The following is a 14,985-nucleotide window of genomic DNA, read 5'->3' as shown; positions in this document are numbered from 1 at the left end:
AAGGCCAGGCTGGATGATAATAATAAACCAGGTTGGAAGAGACCTTCAAGATCATCGTGTCCAACCCATCAACCAATCCAACCCACCTAAACAACTAAACCATGGCACCAAGCACCCCATCAAGTCTCCTCCTGAACGGCTGTGAGCAACCTGATATAGTGTGAGGGGTCCCTGCCATGGTTGGAGGGGTTTCATAGTTTCATAGTTTCATTCAGGGTTGGAAGGGACCACAAGGATCATCTAGTTCCAACCCCCCTGCCATGGGCAGGGACACCCCACACTAGATCAGGCTGGACAGAGCCTCATCCAGCCTGCTCTTAAACACCTCCAGGGACGGGGCCTCAACCATCTCCCTGGACAACACATTCCAGGGTTTCACCACTCTCATGGGGAAGAACCTCCTCCTCACATCCAGCCTGAATCTCCCCACCTCCAGCTTCATTCCATTCCCCCTAGTCCTATCACTACCTGAGATCCTGAGAAGTCCTTCCCCAGCCTTCCTGTAGGTCCCCTTCAGATACTGGAAGGCCACAATTAGGTCACCTCGGAGCCTTCTCTTCTGTTGGAACTAGATGATCCCTAAGGTCCCTTCCAACCCTGACCATTCTATGATTCCATGATCAGCTCACTTCTGATTCTCACCTACAGCTATCAGAGACACTGCAGTTCCCACGAGACCATCTGCTCCAACCACCCTGCCACGGGAAGTTTCATGGCCATGACATAACATTTGCTGTTAACTCATTACAAACTGAAGGTAAAGTGAGATCATTCAGTCACTTTTCTTCAAGGCTTCTTTATGCCTTGGATTAGCCCCAGGTTAAAAGCATCCCATCAGCTGCTGTGGTGTCTTAAGCCACAGCAACTCCTTCCTCTCATGGCTCACCACCTCTGTCTCAACACTTCAGTAGATGCCCTTCTGGGGACAGGTTATTCTCCAGACATTTGGGCTTTGGGCTCTCTGCTTAAAAAGAAAACATTAAAGGAGCTTCAGTGATTACAGGAACAGTTACTACTTTCTACCCCCTTCTCCCCCCAATTAAATATAAGAGTACAACTGTAAGGATTCACCAAAGCTTAAAGCAGAGCCAAAAATGCATCCTAAGGGATTTGACCTCTGGTGTAACTCCAGGCAGACTCTGAAACCTCAAGGTTTCTTCTGGCTTGACTGATGAGTTTGTGGCAGTTGGCAACACACCTGTGGGTACTACCCAGGACAGCCCTTCCATCTAGGGATACCTCACCAGGAAGAGCTGAATGGACACAACCAGTTCATCTCACATCACCTGCTCATGGGACCAGCCATGAGAATCAGCCAGACTGCAACTCACCACCCAAGACCAGCAGCACTGGAATGGGCTGCCCAGGGAGGTGGTGGAGTCACCATCACTGGAGGTGTTTAGGAAGAGACTGGATGGGGCCATGGTTTAGTTGATTAGGTGTTGGGCGGTTGGACTTGATGATCTCAAAGGTCTTTTCCAACCTGGTTAATTCTATCTCAAAAAGAGGAAATGTTGGATTCATTAGAAGCTTTATGTTTTCATCCCAACTTGGATGCAAAATCTGACCCTGAAGTAGCAACAGTTATGGCCAAGTTTGCCTTCCAAAAATACATACATTTAAAACAGACAAGGCACTCAATTACTCCACTGCAAGCAGTAATTTATGAAATGCTTGTTACACCTCCACAGTTTCATTTTTTTTTTGTTCTTAAGTCCCATTTAATATGCCAATCTTATTTCAGGAGGAAATAAATTAACTCTGATGCTTTGTGCCAATGCAGATGAGCTTCCCACACACCTGCATTGTGTTTCACTCTTCAGTTAGTCACCCAGATTACGCCAAACGAACAAAGTGCTCTTCTGAGCAGATCCCATTCCCTGGGCTAAGCACGCAGGGAGAAAGGAGACTATCCCACAGAGCCCCCCCAGTTTTGTCAGTGCAATGCCTACCTGCAGCTATGCATGAACACCTTCACCAAAAAGAGCCATCAGTTTAGATCCAACACAGCCCACAGAAGCGGCCTTACCCACACCATGATTCAGTCCCTGATGCTGCAGCTCCTGGGAGCCAGGACAGGCTGCAATTTGCCTCTACTCCCAGGAGCCCTCATAACTTAAACTCTCCCTTAAAAGGAAAAAAGAGCAGTGGGGAAATGGATAAATCTGCATCAAACACAAAAGAGACAATGATGCTGCAGAGCAATGCATGGTTCTGTAGCAGGAGATGCCACACTGAAAGACTCCCCAGTTTCTCTGTCTCCACTAATCCCCATCCCGCTACCCGGAGCGGGGCTAAAACCACAGGTATTTGTGTTGTGGTAGCTGCAAGTTAATGTCCTGCCTAAATTATCAACTGTTATTAGAACCCCAGACAATTGCTTAATAAAAATTTAATCATATTGTAATTCCTAATCATCACTGAAGATGCTTAACAAGTTAATCTCTCTGTTGTGCTTCCCTAACATTGTGGCTCAGGAAGCCAACTGGCGTAACGGAGCACAGCTTCACCAGTGCTAACAGAGCTACTTTCACATTACTCCAGCTGAGGATTTGGCCCCAAGAGAAAACAGCAGCATTAAAATCCTCTTGCCATAACTGCTAGCTGTTTCTCTGCACTGCTTTGCAGTTAATCCAAAAGAAATAATAAAAGCAACACATTATGACTTAAAAGCCCCAGGGCACAAGTCAAGGTATTCCACGCCGCTCTGTCTTCTGCTCGCCGTGGTAGAACAAACACAGCACTGCACTACAGATCCAAAGCCTCTTCTCATCTCCTCCTGCCTCAAAACCTCCTCATTTTGATAAGCCCATGTGTAGCTCCATTTGTCTGGCAGCCACGCTCACGCACAGCAACTGTGGGAGGACCATTAACAGCCAGTAAGTTTGTCTTTCAGCTCAGGTCTGCTCCAACTGCCTAGACAAGAAGTGAAACGATGCTCTGCAACCTCAGCCTTGCAGATGTAGATGTTGGTTCATTTCAGGAAACCAAGACACATCCCCATCCTTCTTGTGGAGCAGCAGTCTGCTCTTCAGAGAGTTTGAGGACCACACTGCAGGTCAGCAGGAGCGGTGTCAGGTGTTGAATGGAGATGCAGACAGCCAACACAGATGGCTCTCTGTTCCCCTCCTATTTGTTTGTTTCTTTAATAATCCCACAGCACTCTCTGAACACACAAAGTGGTCACAGGAGAACAACTGTCAAACTCTGGGGCTGCTCCGTGGTGCATGCACACCACACCTTGGGTAACCACAGCCTTTTATGGCTTCAGGTGCAGGCAGGTGAAAACAGAGTGGAAACGGGTAGGGCAAAAGGGCCACCAGGCTCTACTGTAATTCAGAGGTTCCAGCAGAGACCTGTAAGTGGTTGGGGCTATTCCTTCAGTGCACAGCCTGGAGGAGCGGGCAGGAGAATGGCAAACCCAAGTCAAAGAAGGCTGTTCATATCCTGCTTTGGCTGCCAAGCAGCTCACCACACAATGAGACTCTCTGTTATCATGCATGGCATCATACCCTGGAAGCTAAATAATATTTAATAATCCTCCATTAAATATTTATTTTCATTTAATGCCTAGGATTCTGGTATTAAAACTTAATCTGATTGGCAAAGATCTGGCCCTGCTTATTTTATTGACACTTACTGAACCAAATCAATTGTTTATGTCACAATATTTACTTTAGGACAACTACACAACCACCTGCAGCAGGATTTCATCTAAAGAACGACCTTTACACATCAGCTGGCATTATTCAGGCAAGTCCTGAGCTGTCAGAACTGAACTCAACACCACAAAAGGTGACAGAACGGGATCATGGATTAAAAAAGTGAAACTGGGGGCCCCCCTTTGACAAAAACTCTGTTCTTTAGTAATGAGCCCAGTGCAATACTCACTGCCTTAGTTATTTTTGACGTCAGATACTTGTTGATCCAACACAAAGTGGATCCAAGCACATCCCCAGCACGCTGTGGCGTTTCATCCAAACCCAGTTCACTCCATCGCACACTCAACAAAACCCATGTTGCATCTCCCAGACGTGTAACACAAGGTGAGGGAATGTCTTCCCTCAGGAGCAACGCCAAGAGGAAACGTTACCAAGTTTCTTCTCGTAATAAAAACGGCGTTAACAGAAAGTATTTACTGCATCCTTCAGCAAGGAAATGAACACAGGGCAAAGACCCTGCACACGCTGCCCTTGGTCAGTTTCGACCCCTTGTTTTGGTTCCAAGCAACGCCTCACAAGCCGGTTTTGCTTCCTGACAATAAACCTGGTTAATTTACGGGAGGAAAAACACGGTGCAGCCGAAACCCACGGCCACCCTGCCCGCCCGGGGAGCACGTCCCCTCTCGTCTGAGCCGTCTACCCGCGTATGCTTATGCACAACTGTTCACTCCTGCGGTGCCGACGCCAGCGGCAGCCCCCCGCAGCCACATGCGGCAGCCGGACTCCTGCAGCACCAAGAAACCCAGCGGCTCCCGCTTCTCCGGCTCGACGCAGTCCCAAGGCGGGGGGCTCCTCGCCCGCTGCGGCCCGGCTCTCCCCGCCGCCGCCGTCGCGCCCGCTCCGGCTCGCAGCCAGCGGCCGCCGCCGACCCGCGGGACGAGCCCGGGACCGCGGGGCTGAGCGGCTGCGGGGGCCCGCGCCGTGTCCGGCGGCGGGTGTGTGCCTGGGCGGGGGTGCGGGGGACGTGTTGTGCGGCGGCGCCACGTGGGGCGAGACGGACTCCCTGCAGCGCAGGGGGCGACGGCAGCAGCAGCTACTCACCGGGAGGGTTTACCGCCGCCGGCGTTGCCATCTTGTCTCTGAGAAGAATTAAGACAAATGCGAGAGGGGAGGAGGGATGCTCTCAGCAGCCCGGGGGAGGCGGGGGAAGGGAAGGCAGCCGGCGCCAGGGCGAGCGGGCAGGCGGGCAGGTGCGGGGGGCGGCGGGCTGCTCCCGCCCCGGGGCCCGGCGGCTACGCTCCCCGCTCTGCGTGGGGCGGCCCAAGATGTCCGATGGCCCCCGCGCCGCGTCTGCTCATGCGCCGCGCTCAGTGAGCATGTGCCGGGCGGTCGCACATGTGCGCTGGGTCCGCGGCCGCCGGCGCCCGGGCGGGACCCCCCGGTGTCTGGCTCCGCGAGTCCCGGGGGGAATGTACCCTTCGCTCCGGTACCGAACCAGCCGTCCCCCTCGGGACTCGAACCGGCGGCCCCGGTGCGCCCGGCTCACAGAGGGTGCGAACTGCCCTGAGGGAGAGCGTAGGGAAGCCCGAGAGAGGGGCGCGGGAGAAGGGTTGGGGTGCTGACTGCCCCCGAAACTGGGGGGAGGATGGTTGGTTGGGATACTGCCTGCCGCCCTTAAAACTGGAAGAATAGGGCTGGGGTGCCGCCCGTGAATCCCGTGGCGGGGGGAGGGGGGGGGGGGGGGGGGGGGGGGGCGCGGAGAGGAATCACGGAACCACAGAATGGCAGGGGTTGGAAGGAACCTCTGAAAGTCACATCTAGTCCAACTCCCTTCCAATGCAGGATCACCCAGAGTAAATCACCCAGGAACACATCCAGGTGGGGTTTTAATACCTCCAGAGATAGAGGCTCCACAACCTCCTCAGGCAGCTCTGCCTCCCTCAAAGTGGAGAGCTTTTTCCTTGGATTTATACCTCTCATGCTCCAGTTTGGTCCTGTGGTTCCCTGCTAACAAAGCAATGCTGATGTGGGGCTGGTGTTCAGTTTGCTCAAGTTTAAAGCAAACCCTAGAGCTTTCTGGGGGAAAAGAGGAGCCAGGCTGTCATCTTCACATCACAAATACACGGTCAGGTGAAGGACTTGGTTCTTCTAATAGGTATACAGAGACACTTTAGTCCTTTGTTAATAATACCAATTTCCTGGAATTGCAAAGGAAAATTTAATAACTCCTGCAGTTCTTTTATTAAAGAAAATGAATCCAGGAGTTCAGAAGCAGGTCCTCCTGCGCACTGGAATGAGTGCAAGAATTGTGTCCCCTCTAAAAGCTGAGCTGTACCACACACATTCAACTCCAGCAGTGGCACCGAGCCGCTGATCCTTTTTAACTCAGCTCACTTTTTAAGGCTTTCCTTTGCAAACACAAGGACTGAAAATACATTTTCAGAGTGTTCAGTCAGAGAATTTTCTCCTAATCTCCATAACTCAGGTCTCAAAGGGAAAGGAAAAACAAAACCCAAAACGCTGCAGTACCCCAGAATTAAACGGCAAGATTTGTGAAAAGCCTCCAATCTAATAACTGCAGCAGCCCTGTGTGTAATACTGGGGAAAAAAGGAGAACTTGTGATGGCTTTGTCACACCCCTGGAATGCTGTGAGGGCCTGTTAATCTTTAATTGTCTTCCCCTGGCTGTGCTCAGTTGCCCTGAACAGCCCTGCAGAAGTTAATGGAAGCACTCGAAATGAGAAGCTGCAAATCAATCCTTTGCTCTGCTGAATAAGTAACCTGAAAGAGTTTTAGCCATTAAGATGTAAATTGGCAGAAAGCTGGGGAAAGCATGGAGGCTGTGTTTACTCTTTTGCTGTGGATGAGTTTAATCAGAGCAGCATTAAAAATGCTGCTGCTTAGGGAGAAAGTTTACTTTCTCTCTGATTTATTGTGCTTTTTGCCTATCAGATGTTGAGCTGTTTCTCTAAGCATTTTCCTGCTTTGGTGCCTCCTGGTGCCGTGGAGCTTTGGACACACAGCTGGCAATCTTAATTCTGGAGGGATTTATGCTGCTAGTAGCAGGAGATTGTGTTAATATCAGCAGTGATGTAAATGAGGCTTCCCCCCCCTTCACATAAAATGTGGTTGTGATTTGAGGGAAACCTTGGTCACACTGTTTATAGATTCTTACCTTTCATGAGGAGTGCAGTATTCAGAGCAGCTCACCCTACTGCAGGAAGCAGGGCACAGCTCCATTCCTTTAGGTTCCTATGGAGCCTTGGGTTCAGGCTGCACAAGCAGCAGTACTCATAGAAGCTTTTCTAGGAGCCTCCACTCTGTCGAGTTACAAACATGCATAAAAGTTAAAGGACCAAACCCCTAACACTATCATCTTAATAAAATACCTTATAAAACCATAATTTATAGCAGCAGGAACACCTGAAGTATCCTCTGAAGGCATTTACAAGTGTCCATGGGTTAAGCTGTATCTCTTTCCTATTTAATTTCTGTTTTAGATATGAGGCGATCCAAGGGCTGGAACACCTCAGCTATGAGGACAGGCTGAGGGAGCTGGGATTGTTCAGCCTGGAGAAGAGAAGAGTCCAGGGAGACCTTAAAGCTGCCTTCCAATAGCTGAAGGGATTCTACAGGAAGGCTGCAGAGGGACTTTTCATGAGGGTGTCTAGAGATAGGACAAGGGGAAACGGTTTGAAGCTGAGGCAGAAGCAGGGTTAGAGGAGTTGAGGAAGAAGTTCTTCAGTAGGAGGTTGGTGAGACTCTGGAACACGCTGCCCAGGGAGGTTGTGGCTGCCTCCCTGCCTGGGGGTGTTGAAAGCCAGGTTGGAAGAGGTCTCGAGCAATTGAGTCTAGTTGAGAGGTGTCCCTGCCCATGGTGGGGAGGTTGGAACAGATGATCTCTGAGGTCCCTTCCAATCTGAGCCATTCTGTGATCCTATGATGAAAGCAGAAGAAACAAACCTCGAGAAAGCTGACAGTGCACTGTCACAGCTTCTGACAGATGTGTGGAACAAGCCAAAACCCAACTGAATGTCAGCAAGTGAGACTGTTAAAAGTATCTGCACTGACCCTTTGTGCCATATCCCACGAGACATCAGATTAGCCCAGGAAGGGCACAGTCCAGCCAGTAGATTTGTTACTGTGCTCCACCTAAATAAGACCTTGAGGCTTAGGATGGAACACTTTCTGTCAAACCTACTGTGATTCAAACATAATTATGCAAATCAATCTTCTCTTCCCTTTTTGTCTGATGTGAGCTTTGTTGACTTGCTCAGTTCAGCTCCACAGCAATTCTTTGTTCTCTTAAGGAGGCTGAGAATTGAGATTGATTTTTCTCTGCTCGCCATCTTCTCTGTCTTAAAATAGGCAGTATTAGCCGTGTCTTTCAGAATCCTTGAGGCAATCCATACATGAACAGAACTCTTCTATTTATCAGTAGCAAACTAATTCCATGCTAACTCCTTCTGAGCCTTTTTGCATCTGTGGTGAGATCTGTAACACTGGTAACTGGCACTGCTTTGGAAGTTATCTCCTAATAGTGGTGGAGATGCACGCTCTGTGTTTCACTTTGCCTGCCACACAAAGAACACATGCACAGTAAAGCACACAAAAATCGACCTGTTTACTGAATTAATTTTCTCTGAGTTCATGCCAAGATGTGTACCTTGGAGGCCTAATTCCTATGGACCAGGGCTCCTCACAAGAGCAGGGACAGCGTAGAATAGAATAGAATAGAATAGAATAGAATAGAATAGAATAGGAATTAACCAGGTTGGAAGAGACCTTTGAGATCATTGAGTCCAACTTGTCATCCAACACTATCTAATCAACTAAACAATGGCACCAAGCACCCCATCAACTCTCTTCCTAAACACCTCCAGTGATGGTGACTCCACCACCTCCCTGGGCAGCACATCCCAGTGGCCAATCTCTCTTCCTGTGAAGAACTTCTTCCTAACATCCAGCCTAAACCTCCCCTGGTGCAGCTTGAGACTGTGTCCTCTTGTTCTGGTACTGGTTCCATTCCATTCCATTCCATTCCATTCCATTCCATTCCATTCCATTCCATTCCATTCCATTCCATTCCATTCCATTCCATTCCATTCCATTCTGCAATAGAACTTCCTCTCTGGGGACAAGAAGAAGCTAACTGAGGTCTCAGACATCTGAATCCAGTGTAATCAAACCCAAGGACACTATAACACATCCTCATGCTTTAATAAGACCTCTCAGCTACATTCTTTAATCTGTGTTTCCGTTGTAATTGAGTTACTGTATTGCAGCCAATCCATCCAGAGGTCTTGGATGGCTTGGAATGAGTATGATCTATATGATGCTCTCAAGCACACACACACCCACCCACCCAGCCCTGTGCCTGGATCTGCCCCTCTTGAATTTGTTTCGTCACGTCTGGCTGACCACACCTGCCTCAATCAGCTACAGAGAAAATGATGATATTGAGAACATGAACCATCACAGGAAGGTCCTAAAAGCATTTATTAAGGAAATTACAACCTTGTTCTTTAAACTAGCCCATATAATTTAAGATAAAATGGTATTCTCCCTGTAAAATGCAATAAAATAGCTTTGGTAAGAATGTGGAAGTTATGTTAATCTCTTTTCAGTCCTGGAGGTATAGAAATGTAATTTCTGTGATGTTCTCTGCAGTTACTGCTGTTAAATTCTGCAGTGCTTTTCCTTTAGGGAAAATGGCATTGAGTATTAGAGAAACCCTCTGAAAGGTGAAATACCTGTGACAGAAGTCCATTGACTTAAGAAATATAGAGCCATAGAATCGTAGAATCGATAAGGCTGGAAAAGACCTCAGGGATCATCTAACCAAGGCCAGACAAGTATTTACTGTGCTAGTAAAAGTATGGACTAGGAACCAAGCACAAGGGCATCTTTCATCTCTTCAGCTCTGACATTTCAAGCTTCTCCTGAGTTTGTATCAATTGGAGCATGTAGTAACAAATGAAATCTGAACAATGGAACTTAAGTCTCAGGCTTGAGAGGGGAATGGCTGGTGCAAACACTTTAACACTGAGCTTATTCTCTTTGCAGTGTTTACTAAACACATTTCCTTTTATTCTGAGATATTGACATCACTCACTGGCAGAAGCACTGCCAGCAATAGACACCATGAAGCTGGGAGAGGCTGTTGGTGATTGCTTCAGGCAGAACTGAACATACAGAGTATCACAGAAGGGACCTCTGAAAGATCATCTACTCCAACACCTCTGTTAAAGCAGGGTCACCCTGAGCAAGTTGTCCAGGACTGCAATATCCAGGTGGGTTTGGAATCTATCCAGAGATAGAGACCCTACAATGCCTCTGGGTAGCCTGTTTCACTGCTCTGCCCCCCCTCAAAGTGTGGAATTTTTTCCTTGGGTTGACATGGAACCTCCTGTGTTCCAGGTTGTGTCCATTTCCCCTTGTCCTGGGAATATATAGGAATATAGATGATAGATTCATAGAATGGTTTAGTTTGGAAGGGACCTTGAAGATCACCTAGTTCCAACCCCTCTGCTATGGGCAGGGACACCTTCCCCTAGACCAGTTTTCACAGTGCACACCCAATTCTATCCCTGAAACCATTCTGTGAAGCAACTGCATAAAGCCCCAAAAGCTATAAGCAGTGTTGGTCTACTTACCAAAACACCACGGCATGAGCAAAAGGTGGCTCCAGGAAACTTGCATTGAGGCCTGAAGCAGCAAACTGCTGTGGAGATCAGAACTACCTGAGTCAAGCCTTTAGAATCATAGAATCAACAAGGTTGGAAAAGATCTCACAGATCATCAAGTCCAACCTGTCACCACAGACCTCATGACTACTAGACCGTGGCACCAAGTGCCATGTCCAGTCCCCTCTTGAACACCTCCAGGGATAGTGACTCCACCACCTCCCTGGGCAGCACATTCCAATGGCCAACAACTCTCTCTGGGAAGAACTTTCTCCTCACCTCGAGTCTAAACTTCCCCAGCACAGCTTGAGACTGTGTCCTCTTGTTCTGATGCTGGCTGCCTGAGAGAAGAGATCATCCCCCTCCTGGCTACAACCACCCTTCAGGTAATTGTAGAGAGCAATAAGGTCTCCCCTGAGCCTCCTCTTCTCCAAATGCCACATTTCTCACTTTGGAATGAAAACAAAGCTCATTCATTTGAAGGGCTGTGTTTCTGGTGTGCTTTGATCTGGATATTGTGACTTTAAAGCACAAAGTGAGTGAGTTGAGTTGGAGGCATGGAGACGGAGTTCCAAATCAGTAGATAATCCAGAACATCCATATTCCTTTCCACCTTCAAAAGGAAGGGTCTGAGCTGAATTGGGCAGACCCAAGCATGCCCATTGCATCAACTATGCAAACTGAAGGCTTAACTACTTTGCCACTGTATGGTTTCTGCCCTACCAGCTGGAGCAGAAAGGCAGTCAGTCTCACAAGGACGAGCAGTGAAACCAGAGCTCACCTTTGCATGGAGAAAGGGCCTTTTTCCCACTCACTGCTCAGGGTGGAAGCCAAATCCCAGTTCCACCAGGTTCCTGCTGCCCAATCTGCTCTGTGAATGCAATAAGATGTACAGATTCAGGTGATGTGACAGCCACACGTCTGAGAGAAACATGCCGTGCCTTGGTTCATGATTCCTGCTTTGACAGCATTTCTATCACTGATCTGTCTGTAATCCACAGAAGATTGGTGGGCTCTCATCTACACTAAAGCTACCAGCAGGCCAAGGACACATTGGCATTTATGGCAAGGCAGTTTGAAAAGTCTACTTTAGCAATCTATATTTAAGGAAAATCCTGCAGCCAACTTGGTGGAGGCTTTTGCCTTCTTTGAAATGAGGATTTAGGAAGAGCATTTGCTAAGTTTGACAAACAGCATCCTATCCTCTTTGCAGAGTTTTCCTTATCTCATCAGAGGGATTTACTGAGGATCATAAGCAGCAGAAAGACAAAAAATGGCAGAAAAGCAGAATTAATTGCAACCAAACCACCTGAGAACATGAGACATAGAAGGGCAATCTGAGTCCTAAGGAAAATAAGAAATTGTGAGGGACCTGAAGCATGCTGTGCTATTTCAGTGGAGCACAGAGCAGCTGTTAAAAAACCAAACCTGGTTAGGCCACACCTTGAGTACTGTGTCCAGTTCTGAGCCCCTTGGTTTAAGAAGGGCATTGAGGCACTTGAAGATGTCCAGAGAAGGACAACGAGGCTGGGGAGAGGTCTGGAGCACAAGCCCCATGAGGAGAGGCTGAGGGAGCTGGGGTTGTTTAGCCTGCAGAAGAGGAGGCTCAGGGGAGACCTTCTTGCTCTCTACAACTACCTGAAGGGAGGTTGTAGCCTGGTGGGGGTTGGTCTCTTCTCCCAGGCAACCAGCACCAAAACAAGAGGACACAGTCTCAAGCTGCACCAGGGGAAGTTTAGGCTGGAGGTGAGGAGAAAGTTCTTCCCAGAGAGAGTTGTTAGCCATTGGAACGTGCTGCCCAGGGAGGTGGTGGAGTCACCATCCCTGGATGTGTTCCATGGGGGATTGGATGTGGCACTTGGTGCCATGGTCTAGTCATGAAGTCTGTGGTGATGGGTTGGACTTGATGATCTTTGAGGTCCCTTCCAACCTTGATGATTCTGTGTGTGAAGTGGTCATCTGATATTTGCCCTTTATTCTGTTGTGCTCCTGATAGTTGCTCTCCATTCTGTTGTGCTCCTTCTCTGCTTTCTTTAGCCCCTTCTTTCTCCAGCTACACGAGGCAACAATTTCCAGGAACCATAAAAGAGAAGAGAAACAGAAGCATTTGATTGCCTTATAAATTGAATTATGATTTATGACAGGTTTTACATTTCACAAGTAAGATATTATGCAAATTCTCAGCAGACCTTTTCATTTGAAAGCCTGCACACAATATTTTCGGTGTAGCTTCCTACTTGATTTTATTTCTGAACTAGACAAACTGAACCCAGGCACCTGCGTCTCAAAGACCAGACAGTACATGCTTAATTATGTTCAGAAACCTAATCCCTGAATTATGGGATGCAGCATAATTCATTTCTGCCTTAGCCAAAGTGTGCTTTAGAAGTGCTGGAGCATCCCTCACCATATGCTTTATGGTCTTTCCATTTGCATTAACAAAGAAGGGACCTTCTTGAATACTTTAATAGCTGGATGGATAGCCACAGATAATTTGTCTTTCTTCTCCATCCTTCCAGATCACACCAAATAGAATCTAATGCTTGTCCTGTGCTTGCTAACATATGAAAGTGCATTGCTAATGTATAAAACTAGTTGCCAATACCTAACAGCTAACCAGAGTGAAGATCCACCTGGCCAAGCATTTGGTTTCTGACAACGTCCACTAACTCTGCAGTGCTTGAGAAGAGAGGGGAGAGACAAGGCAAAGACTGAGCTACACTTCCCTCTGCTGTATTCACAGCTCCCAGCAAACTGCAGCTGAAGGAAATCATGCAGTAGGAGCTTTCATCTGCATAATTAAAGCCCCTCTTAGAATTGGCTCACTATTCTGAATTACTTGTGAAATGTCACATCAATTAATTTCTGTCCAGCTGGGCTGGATCTTGTATTGATCCCCTCGAACAGGAGAATGAGTGTCTAAACAGCAGAGAGAGCGAGCTGGCAGACAGATGTCTGTTCCATAGCTGCATCTTTTGGGGTAGGAGATAATGGTACAGTGCAAATAGCACTGCAAGGCACACTGAGATGAATGCTTATAAGAAAAAAAAAGGGCTGTGGAATAGCAATGCCTGAAGTGTGTGCTTTGAACTGGACAGAACTGCAGGGAAATCCATCACAAAGTATCCTGAGCGTGCAGAGCCTGAACTGCATTTTACAGCCTTCATCTCATCTGTGCCTGACAGTTTCACACCCACAGGGGGCTTTCTGAGGATAAGGCTCCTGGCCAATATTAGGCAAATGCTTTTTGGTGGGTTTGGAAGCTGGAAAGCAAGCATTTTCCTTTTCCTACTCACCTTTGCCTAAGAAAAGAAAAAAGAAGGAAAAGTAGCTAACTGTTTCACAACACAGTCACCACGTCTCAAAAGTCAGCTTGATGAGGGCTGGGACACATGTGGCTTCTCTTGCTTGGCTAGCAGACCAATTCACACTTCTGGAAGAGCTCCTCAAGTCTAAACTTCTCCTGGCACAGCTTGAGACTGTGTCCTCTTGTTCTGGTGCTGGCTGCCTGGGAGAAGAGACCAACCCCCACCTAGCTACAACCTCCCTTCAGGTAGTTGTAGACAGCAATGAGGTCTGCCCTGAGCCTCCTCTTCTCCAGGCTAAGCAACCCCAGCTCCCTCAGCCTCTCCTCACAGGGCTGTGCTCAAGGCCTCTCCCCAGCCTCGTTACCCTTCTCTGGACACATTCAAGAGTCTCAAAGTCCTTCTTATATTGAGGGCCCCAGAACTGGACAAAGTGAACTCCTATTAAGACCAGATGGAATCAGATTAGCCCTGCTGCTAAAATACTCTCAAAGAAGGCAGATCCTTCCATCTTCTCCTGCTCAAAACAACAGAGAAAATGGGCATAAGATGTGTGATTAGCAGCGTGTGAGTGACTGAATTCAAAGCCACATTGAGCCACTTGGCACTTACAGCCACACATGCCCAACCCCACTCCACTGGGCTGTGTTAACAACAGAATCATGACAATGAAGAAGGAAAACAAAGAAAAGAATTGCTGAAAACCTCCTTTCTTTTTGTGCAGTTCACATTGTATTCCCTCCCCCCTTAATTTTAGGTACAGATTAACTCTAAGTCTTCTGGGTTTCTGTCTTTGGAATCAAAACTCCGCCACAGTCAGAGGGAGATTTAAGTACCCACAATTTAATGGTCTGATTCAGAGTTTTCACATTCTAAAGTGTGATGCTGCAGGGCATGTCTCATGATTAAACCAAAGGAGAACTCCTCAGTGTAACTGCTCATTTATTCCTGTCTTCACTGCCAGGCAGAAGAAATAATACTGGGCAGATTCACGGCTTCCCCTCGCCCCCACCTCACATGGGGCTGGAGCTTCGCTCTCAGATTGTCTGACATCCACTGCAAGCTCATCAGCATAATCTTTTTTGTGCAGGGGAGCATGGGAATGTGTTCCCTGGCCACCTGGGCTTTCTGGTAATACTTGGGGCTGGGAAAGTCTAAGATAAATGAACTCTGCTTCTATTCCACCAGGATCTCTTGCTAGCAGGGTGTGCCCATGGCTAAGGATGGTTTTAAAGGGCTTCTGCAGAGACCTGCCCTGCTTTTGCCACTCTCCAGGCACACATGCTTGCAGAAGGGAGGGAAAATTCACCTTCCAATTAACAGCTAACATCA

General features: G+C 48.0%; 1 protein-coding gene across 2 annotated transcripts in view; it reads right to left on the bottom strand.

Moving 5' to 3' along the window:
• ARNT2 (aryl hydrocarbon receptor nuclear translocator 2) overlaps window positions 1-4,990 on the bottom strand; it is a 108,781-nt gene extending 103,791 nt beyond the window's left edge. The window contains exon 1 of one of the 2 annotated variants that reach the window (XM_068143443.1): window positions 4,764-4,990. In XM_068143443.1, the coding sequence (XP_067999544.1) occupies window positions 4,764-4,794 (31 nt within the window). In that variant the 5' untranslated portion in view covers window positions 4,795-4,990. Of the gene's footprint in view, window positions 1-3,891; window positions 4,241-4,763 lie in introns of those variants that run through there. The other variant, XM_068143444.1, reaches the window with a different exon arrangement.
• Between the last annotated feature and the right edge of the window lie 9,995 nt (window positions 4,991-14,985).

Source organism: Melanerpes formicivorus, unplaced genomic scaffold (genome assembly GCF_026170545.1).
Source record: "Melanerpes formicivorus ecotype bairdi unplaced genomic scaffold, bMelFor1.0.p_v2 SCAF_10, whole genome shotgun sequence".
In the NCBI taxonomy this organism is placed as follows: Eukaryota; Metazoa; Chordata; class Aves; order Piciformes; family Picidae; genus Melanerpes; species Melanerpes formicivorus.
Note: the sequence above shows the minus strand (reverse complement) of the source record. Positions and strands in the feature narration are given on the sequence as shown.